General features: G+C 37.6%; 1 protein-coding gene across 2 annotated transcripts in view; it reads left to right on the top strand.

Moving 5' to 3' along the window:
- mipol1 (mirror-image polydactyly 1) overlaps positions 1-10,000 on the top strand; it is a 67,318-nt gene that overhangs the window by 31,724 nt on the left and 25,594 nt on the right. For both annotated transcript variants that reach the window (XM_043263858.1, XM_043263857.1), the window contains exons 9-11: positions 2,075-2,108; positions 3,849-4,019; positions 9,093-9,200. In XM_043263858.1, coding sequence (XP_043119793.1) covers positions 2,075-2,108; positions 3,849-4,019; positions 9,093-9,200 — 313 coding nt within the window. The remainder of the gene's footprint in view (positions 1-2,074; positions 2,109-3,848; positions 4,020-9,092; positions 9,201-10,000) is intronic.

Genomic DNA, 10,000 nt, shown 5'->3' with positions numbered 1-10,000 from the left:
GAGGCATGTGGCTTTACTCACCGTTGCTTGGGAAGCAGCTTTATTCTTCCTGCTAGAGGACAAGCTGAACGAACAGACAAGGGTTTGAGGGGAAATCCAATATCGACTGGTTTGGAAATATATCAGAGGGGTGTGACATTTTTAAGAGTACCCTCATCCTAGTACTGGGTTGTCAGTCAGAAGTTTCACTCTATAGGAAATCAATCCCGTGCTTTAGACCTGTGGATATTTACCACCCTGCCTGCTGGGTCCTAATTAATACGATCTTCTTCCTTGTATGTTTAACTGCTCATAACTGGTGCTGTTGTTTAATGATGGCCCTTTCAAGACGAATATTGCCCTGTGCCCTCAAGGGGATGGATGCATTTATATCCTGTTCAAGACCGGTCGTGGTTTTAAAGAGCGCCAACGTTTATGAGGATGCGACAACTAGTATATTTTCCATTTAAATATAGAGTTGATGCTCTTCTTTATTGCTTGACGCCTTTTTTCGGAGGTATTCGTATAACCTTACACCCTGTTTAATATTTCAGTCGGCCTCATGATTTATTGATAGTTACTCAAGTCGCTCGAACCGCAATTATCCAGAGGCATGAAATGCATTTTCCAGCCGCCCAATGAGCGCAAGATCTCTTCAAAATCTAATTATAAAATCGCATCCCTCTTATAGCTGTGTTCGAGGGCTCCATTCTGGCCCCTCTCTCAAAAAAATGATAATTGATAGCCAAGTGGAATCCCATTATCTTTGAGGGAATATGGACGCACGTGTTCTAAGCCCTTATTTTCGGAGGTCACTCTTGGGTCCATTGTGTGAATGAGTATGTACCTTTATAATGGATAGAGATCCATGTAATGCCTTTGTAAATGAGTGGAGGGGTTGTTGTTTTTTCTGCCTGGTGGCTGATGGAGGAATTCGATTTGCTCTTAAAGGAGCATCACGCCAGGTCTGTAAAAGTAGGCAGGGTGAATTTCTGCAATTCACCCGCCGTCATTTCTCACTGAAACCAGTAAAACTGTATACAGTGGGGACCTTGTATTTTGAATTTGCAATACCATTTTTAAAGTTTGGGGTTGGTATGTTTTTAATGTTCCTTGAGAATCAAATCCGCATATTAGTATGATTTCTGAAGGATTATGTGACCCTATAGACTGGATGGTGCTGAAATTTCAGCTTCGCGTCACGGAAATTAATTATTAAAATAAAAGAACTCTTAATTTTAATTGTCAAAATGTTTCATGATATTCTGGTTTTTACTGTGTTTTTTGTAAACCTTGGTGAGCATTTAAAAAAATAAAACTATAAAAATAAAAATTATCAAATATCTGACAAACACAAACTGTTTGAATGGTAGTGTAAATGTACATTTTATTTAGAATTTTTTAACATTTTAAATAAGATCAGGAATGCTAATTCTAATTAAAATTTATTTTATTTTTTTTTGTTTATTTACATTTATTTATTATTTATATTATAGTGACATCTCAGATTCTCGGACCGCACTGTATATATTTCATACATTTTTTGTAAAACCTCCTTGTCATGCCGTTGATCTACATTAGCCATGAGTAAATCTTTGTGACTGTGCATTTGTTATGGAGGTCCATATGAAAACCTTCAAAATCATAAATATTTCCATCAGTGCACGACCCGTGTGTCTCCAGGCATTTGGCTCCGTAATTACTGTTGTCTTTGCCTTTATAAAGATGCTCATGGCAGGTGTGGCACAAAAGGTTCAGGCCTAATCCGTCTCTCCGTTTCCCCACACATATGAACAATTGATCCCAATAGTCATATAAAGTAGTAAACATTAATAACTTAACAATTCGCTGTCAGTTCTGAGCAGAATGGGCATTACAGTGGAATAACAGCACGAGCGGGCGGCACTTTTAATATCTCTGAGTGTGTCTTCTGCTTTCATACCAAAACCCACAGAATGCAATTACTGGATTTGGGAAGTGATCTCATTTTGCAGAGTGACATAAAGGAAACTCAAGGAAGCTCACTACATTTCATTTCTCTATTTCTCTCTCACACACACTTTTTTTTTTTTTCTCTCTCTCCATCTCTCTCTAGGCTGGAGAATATTAAACCTGAAGAAAGTGATGTGGTAAGCCTTCCTCACTGGAGAATTTCATCTCTGATTGTTCTGTGTACCCTTTTTGTCCGACTGTCTTAAATGAAAACACAGCCACAGAAAAGGCTTGTTTTGATGCTTATTCTGACAAAAAAAAAGTTAATTTTCTGTGCGTCTGTTGCACATGAACGTAAATGATGCCTTAAAACATATAGATATTTTAGGAGCAGTTTCTATCGAGAGAGGTTTGCTAAATAATTACTTGACATAATGTCTCAAGTCACAAATAGAGTGGCCATCAGTAGTGAGACGCAAAAATGTTGCTGTAGTTACCAGTATGTCAACTATTAAAATTTCAGTAGTGTTTACAGCCGTATTTAACATTATAAATGCTTCTGTATCATAATATTTGATACATGCATTTCCCTAAAATATCAATAGGATCCAAACCTGTACATGATCTATTACAAGCCTTCCACTGTGATTAAACCGATTTTTTTTTTATATACTGAAGACTTAATAATAACTTGTTAGCAATAGATGGACACTCGACTGAAACAACCTTGGTTTACCTGATTATTCATAATGTAACTTCATGTTAAAATATGATTTTTGATGGACTTTTGAGGACCATTTGTACATTGCTCAGTCGTCATTGTACTGCATGCAGAGCTTTGGCAAATAAACTAAGTATTGAAATATAATTATACTCAGACGCATTATTGAGAGATATGGGCCTGGTTTCATAGACAGGGCTTAGCCTAAGCCAGGATTAGGCCAATTAGGACAATTAACTACTTTTCCTTTAATTTGAAACGGATCAGATGTACATTTTAGGCAAAAAAAAAATAGACTGTGAAATAGGGATAGAGAGACAACTGATATTTATATGCATTTAATGCAAATAACTTGAAATAAAGATCTGAATGATTTACGAGGAATCAGAATTTGATCTTTATGGCCATATAAATGCCCGCAACTGCACTACGTTTTGCATATTTTTTTCTTGTTTTTGAATCATAAGGAACAGTTAATCGAAAAACTGAAAATTTTGCTCAAAATGCTCTGCAGTGAATGGGTGCCGTCGGAATGAGGGTCCAAACAGCTGATTTAAAAACATCACAAGTAGTCCATACGAATCCAGTCCATCAAACGTCTAGTGAAGTGAAAATATAAATGTTTAAAAGAAACAAATCCATCATTATGGCATTTTAGTTTTTAACTGTCGCTTTTGGCCAAAATACCAGTCCATTATAAATAATAATGCTTCCTCAAGTGGAAAAAGGCCACGCTCGCATTAAAATCCACCAACTTAGTGGTTTAGAACTGTTTTGAAACGGTGTTTAATCTGTCCATATCTATTTCCTGATTGACGCTAGACGACTTTTTCACTGGAAAAAACATTATGGATGGAGGACTCGTATACTAGCCTCAAGCAATGGTTTGAATTTAAAAATGATGGACTTGTTTCTTATAAACGCGCATTGTTTCACTTCAGAAGACATGAATTAATGGACTGGAGTGGTGTGGACTACTGAATTATTGTGATGTTTTTAACATAGATTTTTTTGACTCCCATTCTGACGGCACCCATTCACCGCAGAGCAAATGATGTAATGCTAAATTTCTCCGAATACGTTCTGATGAAGAAACGCTAGAGAAGTGCATTCATTTTTGGAACTATTCCTTTAAAATGCGATCAACAGATTTTTGAAATGATATTCAGCTTTAGTTTTGATACGAGCTGTGACGCCGTTTGTATGTTTTGGTCAGGACCTGGAAGAGCTGCTGAACAGGGTTAACAGCACGGACTCTGCCCTCGCTATCGAGCAGAGCGGGGCGGCCATCATCGAACAGATCCAGAGGGCCAGAGAGCGTCGCTCCCAGATCACCTCAGAGGAGATGAAAGCCGTAATAGAGGAAAGAGACACTGCTTTAACCAGGGTACAAACCTCCAGCATGCACACGCTCTCAGCTAAGGGTCAATCCTAACACACACCAGCCCTAAACACTCCACTCACGGTAGTTGTGTACCAAGCCAGAAACCTTTACACCATAAAAAAAAAAAAATCAAATACGACTCTCTAAATATTGACTATCTCTCCTCCTGCGTTTTAACTCCTCTGCAAGATGGCTTTGATTATTGGTCTATTAAAGCACATACATCTGTGTTTATTCACAGATCCTGCACTGATTTAAGAATCAACACACCAGCTACCTAATTCACATGTAGGGACAAATATTGCTGCATAACCTCAAATATTTGGTATATCGTTCCTACACACATAATTCAATCAAATGAAAACAAACAAGCAGGTAGCTAAATATTGACATCCAGATATTCAGCTTCATCATAGAGTTCAAGTGTGGGGCAGTGGATGTATTTGCTGGGATTTCTTTGTTGATAAATGCTGCCGACGTTTCATAATTGGTGTTATATAATGTGTTTGATTTTTATTATTTGGACACAGAATTGTATCTAACGGTCATTCCCGGTGTTGTTTTGGGTCAGCGGGTAGTGTGTGTTGTAACTTATCAGGTCATCGAGGCCTTTCTGACTATTTGGTTTCCCAGACTTGTGGCACTCAGTATTTTAGACGGGTAGTTTACTGTAATCAATACTAATGGATTTTAGGTGGTGTTTCCTGGATATGAATAACACAAAACTCTTTTATATTATTGAAAACATTGGTTTTTCCAGCAAAAATGTAGACGTTTGTAGAAATAAAAATTGGCAAGGAAACATAGTGAGGATAAAGAGTGAAAAGGAAACCGTTCGTTTGATTGTACATTCATCTGTGTAGGTGGTTGCCGGGTATAACGTGCTTTAATACTTCTGCGGTTGGATACGCAGGAATATTTTTGATTGAAATGATTTCCATCTTCCTTGTGGGGACCTGCTTTGGTCCTTAAAATATCTGGAGTGAATAAGCAGGAGAAAAAAAGTCAATTCTGCAAACTGAACAAATGCAGCTACCGGGAAGACTTGCTGTGTGAGTGTGTGTGTGAGAGTGTGTGTGTGTGTGTGTGTGTGTGTGTGTGAGAACATATAAATTAATAATGGCATATGTTTGTGGCATATGGTGAAGAATAGAAGAATATAAGAAAAAAATGTCTCCATTTTAGCATTTTGAAAGAAGTTTCTATATTCTAAAAGAACTGTTTTCTATTTGAATTAAAATGTCATTTATTTCTGTCACGGAGAGCTAATTTTTTTTTCATCACACAATCCTTAAGAAATACTCTAATATGCTGATTTGCAGCTCAAGAAACATTTTTTTAGCATTAATGTTGAAAAGTAGGGATGCTTAATTTGTATAAAAAAAATAAATAAATAAAAACATGGTTAATTTTTTCCAGTACTTTGTTGAAAATAAAAGTTCAAAACATTTATTTTAAATTAGAAAAAAATGCCTAAAACTCTTTCCATTGACCTTTAATGCATCCTTAATGAATAAAAGTATACATTTTCTTGAAAAAAAGTGACCCCTTAATGACCCCAAACCTTTAAACAACGGTGTATTTTTTTTTTTTTAATGGATTTTTAAAACCTATTTCATGGTGCTTTTAATATTACATGCTATTATTATATTAAGCAGTTAGTTTTTCATGTCCCCGAGTATAAGAAGTCTAAGACAAGTACTTCTGACCATATACTTCTACTAGTTTTGGCTCTCTTCATAGTGTAGTACTCTTCAGTGACGTGAGTACGAGTCCTTTTTTCGAGGCAGTCAAGATTCATAAAATAAATCCTGTCATGCAGATAAATTCAAGCGGAAAGCCAGTGGCACCTCGACTGTGACAACACTCTGATATGAGCAGAAGGCCAGGTGTCAGTCTTCCATCTCCACCAAAAACCCAGCAGCACACGTTTCCAAACGCCGCCCTGCTTTTTCATTGGGGCCAAAAAACCTGAATCTATGGGGCAATTTCAGAAGTAAGTTGCAAACCCCACGCCTAATCCCTCCGAGTCGGGAATGGGTCCTCTCTCTATCCTCAAGGATATCTCCCTCCCCTGCCGTTCCTCCCATCTCTCTCCTCATCTCGTAGGGATTAGAGCCCGGCTCCAGGCAGAGGGCCGCCACATCCCTTTGGCCTGCCGGAATATGAAAAGCTGGATAAGTGCCGGAGGAAATAAATCTTATTCTCACTTCCTTCCTCTCCTCACAGTTAACGCGGCGAATAAGATCCGCTTCGTTATGTCCCTGCGCCGGGCTCTTATTGAATTTCTCTTGATCTTGATAGAGTGCTGATGTTAAAGCGAGAAGGGATATGAAGTCACATCTCGTGGTGAATTAGGGTTGCCTTCATCTTATCCACTTTTTTTCCTCAAACGCAGGAGTAAGCTCATAGATGAGGCTTCCGATACGTTAGACGCAAAAAACGAGGAGAATACAAACGAGCACTAAATTGTTTGCACTACAAACCAATATGTGTAACATAATTTAAAATGAGATTAAACTCACCAATTTTTGACATCAAGCAGCAAAACTTAACTTGTTTTGTACAGCTGGATTAATTAAAAATGTCCACTTGTTTTGTTGTTTTTTTTACTCTTGTTGTACATGATGGTGGTTCAGACCTCTTGTGGCGTTGCGCTATTAATTAAAAAGTTAAAATAGATGAATATGTCTGTTCCGACACCCCATTTCGCCCCGACTGCTGCTATTTTTGGTGCCTTTTTGCGTCACCCCAGAAGTGCATTCTGATTAAAATACGTTTCCCCCTAAAAGACATCTGCTGCCCGAGAACCATAACTCAGGCTGACACTAAAGAGGCGCTGTGTGTTTTGTCTGGACGGCGGTGGTATTATTTTAGTCTGCAGAGGAAAGAGACGGGAGTGGGGTCGGTGGCTGAGAAGCTTGTTTGCGCCGGCGCTACTCTTTGAGACGGCCGAATGTTGAAACATCGGGACCTGTCAGGCCGCGAGGATGGTTTACATTCCTGGTAAGTGTCCGTCGGTCCTGGAATGTGCACATGGAGAGGAGCACATATGGACTGGTTGAAAACAAGCCCGCTTACAATAATACCCACCAAAGAGCTGGTCACGTCGGTGTGTGTTTAAAGTCTGTCTGACAGCCCGCCGGGAGCTCTTGTCCTGTATGGAGAAATGAGGATAGGCTTTGTGGACAGGGAATTATGTATAGGCACTTGTGGTATGGATTAAAGGTACTACTCTTTATATTTAATGCAGTGAAAGGTTTACAGCACTTTGTGTTTATGATAGCTTTATTATTTAGGCTACAGTATTTGAGCCACTGATGCTGACAGACTATGCAATTTTGTTTATTTAATACTTCATAATACATTCACATGGTTATATTTCGCATTAACAAAACATTTAGTTAGTTGCACAGTTTACTCCAAAGAACTGTAGTTTAATTTGTTGGAAAAATGCAGAATTTAATATTGTTAATAATTATCATCAATATTACTTACTAATATTAATATTGCTTATTTATTTAGGTTAATTTTTACTCATGGAATGATTTTTTTAAAATATTGTTTTTAAAATAAGTTTCCTTTGAAGTAGTTGATTAATTGATATATTTAGGTTGATTTTTTTTTTTTTTTTTGTATTTTTTATTAATTTGCTCTTATTAATTTGCTATATATAACATAACATATAACATGTACCTATATAACATAGAACATTTAGTTGTAAAAATATTTTTGTATTTAAAATATTGTAATATTTGTGGTTTTTTTATTTATTTTGTTTCTTATTTTTAAGGGGACTTGCAAATAAATAAATAATAAAAACGTATGGCATCTCAAACACAAGCAATTTTTCTAAATGTATGAATACTACTGAATTACTGAAGTGGTTTAACTTACTCTATGGATGTTCCACAGCACTCTCTTGAATTTCATGCATATTTTTCTTCATAAAAGTCAGTGATTTTATTTTTGAACTGTACCACAAATGAGTCTGTCCCTCCAGGAATCACAGACACTAACGGAGAGTAATATCAGCAAGTGTGTGCCGAGGTTCTTACAGTAAATATAGTAATAACTGAGAATGTAGGTTTATACCCTGCAGAGATTTCACCTCTCTTAGAACAGACTTACATACACATGATTTTTCCATGCGGCAGTGCAACTGGTTTTCACATGGTTCCTGAGCCAACTTCAATGCAAATATTATTCGAAGACTTTTAAAAAAGTTATAATCGTATTTGTCCACCGGTGTTTTGCAGTTTAAATTACCCTGTCGTGATAATAACTCATCAAAACAGAAAAAACAATTATATTCCATAATACATTCACACTTAGTCATTCAGCAGACGCTTTTATCCAAAGTGATTTGCAAATGAGGAAAATGGAAGCAATCAAAATCAACAAAAGGGCAATAAAATCAAATCTCGGTTAGAACAGGTTTTTTTTTTGTTAATATATAAGAAATAAAAAGAAAACGCAGAACAGAGAAAGTTGGTAAGGCCTTTTTTTTTTTAAAGAATTTTTGTTGTTAATTATTATAATTAATTATATTTTAAATTATAATAATAATAATTAATTATTATTATAATTTATTTTCTAACCGTTTGTATTAGATGCCTTTTTTAAAAAGAAAACAATCTATAATAAATAAATAATAAATAAAATAATTTAAAAGAAAACCAACAGAATAGAAAAATAAAATAAAAGGTTAGTGTTAGAGACAAAATAGAATAGAAGGATTGTTTTTTTATCAAAAAAGAAAACCAAATAGATTAGAATTAGAATAGAAAGTGCTAGGGTTAGAGTTTTTACATTTTTACGGCGTTTCTTGAAGATGGCTAAGGGTAATGTAAAATATAATAAATGATAGAAATGCCTGGTGGTAACATCTGTCCCACGATACAAAACCAGCTCATTGAAGATGGCCTAATAGGGCCATTTGGCATCGTTTCGGCTTGTTTAGTTAATGCAAAAGCAACCAAGTGTGAAAGCAAGTGTCTTTTAGCTGCTCTAATCACCTGGGTAAATTCTGATTTAATGCGTTCAAGTAATCCCGTTTCTCTCTCTCATCCCCAGTGCAAGCGTCTGGAACAAGAGCTTCTTCGTGTGAAAGAGCCGTGCCATAATTCTGCAAACAGCACCCGCCACCTGGCCGCCCAAAACAATCGGGAGCGAGTGAGCAAGGTAAAACACACACACACACACACACACACACACACACACACACACCTCCCACGTGGGAAGCAGCCTCTGGAAATGAATGTCATGAGCCCTCAGGTTAGCCTGCGCTAGCTTTCAGCGAGTGCACGTAACACGCCGGGGTGTTTGCCAACAACACCATTCTCCAATCCGACCTTCACCGTGCGCGCGGCCCCACATATGATGCCCCGGCCCCTTTATCAGCCCGTCATTACGCTCTCCACTGTATCATTCATTAACTTCTATTTGCTCTCCGCTGCTCTTGTTTTCCAGCGATTTGCAGCGATAGACTGACGGCCCCGGGTGTCTGTTTGACAGGGTTTTAGGATGACACAGGCCGGTCAGTGTGCTGCGATGCTCTCTGTCAGGGAGACGCAGGGCAAACACGGGCCTATTTGATTTGCTGTATTTATCTGATGCAGCCAGAGCCCTTGAGTTTAATGCAGAGTGCTGTAAAAGGGCCGTCATTAGATAGAGCTGAGTAAACACGTGCTGAGAGAGACTGGGGGTGGCTTTCAGCAGGGGTGCTGAGTCAGGGCCATGCCCCGGACCTTTAACACACATTAACACACCGACAAACCTGCATCTTAAGTGAATAGACCCATACGATAACTGCATCATCCAATTAACCTCACCACCCCCCGATGATGTCAGAGCGGAGCTCGAGCTTTAATTGAGCTTTTATTTGATTACTTGGCGTGTGTATTTTTCCTGTCAAAATACAAAGATTTATTCTCTGTATATGTACATACCAGTATAATGGCAGAGAAATATTTGCTTTTATT

Source organism: Puntigrus tetrazona, chromosome 17 (genome assembly GCF_018831695.1).
Source record: "Puntigrus tetrazona isolate hp1 chromosome 17, ASM1883169v1, whole genome shotgun sequence".
Classification (NCBI taxonomy): Eukaryota; Metazoa; Chordata; class Actinopteri; order Cypriniformes; family Cyprinidae; genus Puntigrus; species Puntigrus tetrazona.
Note: the sequence above shows the minus strand (reverse complement) of the source record. Positions and strands in the feature narration are given on the sequence as shown.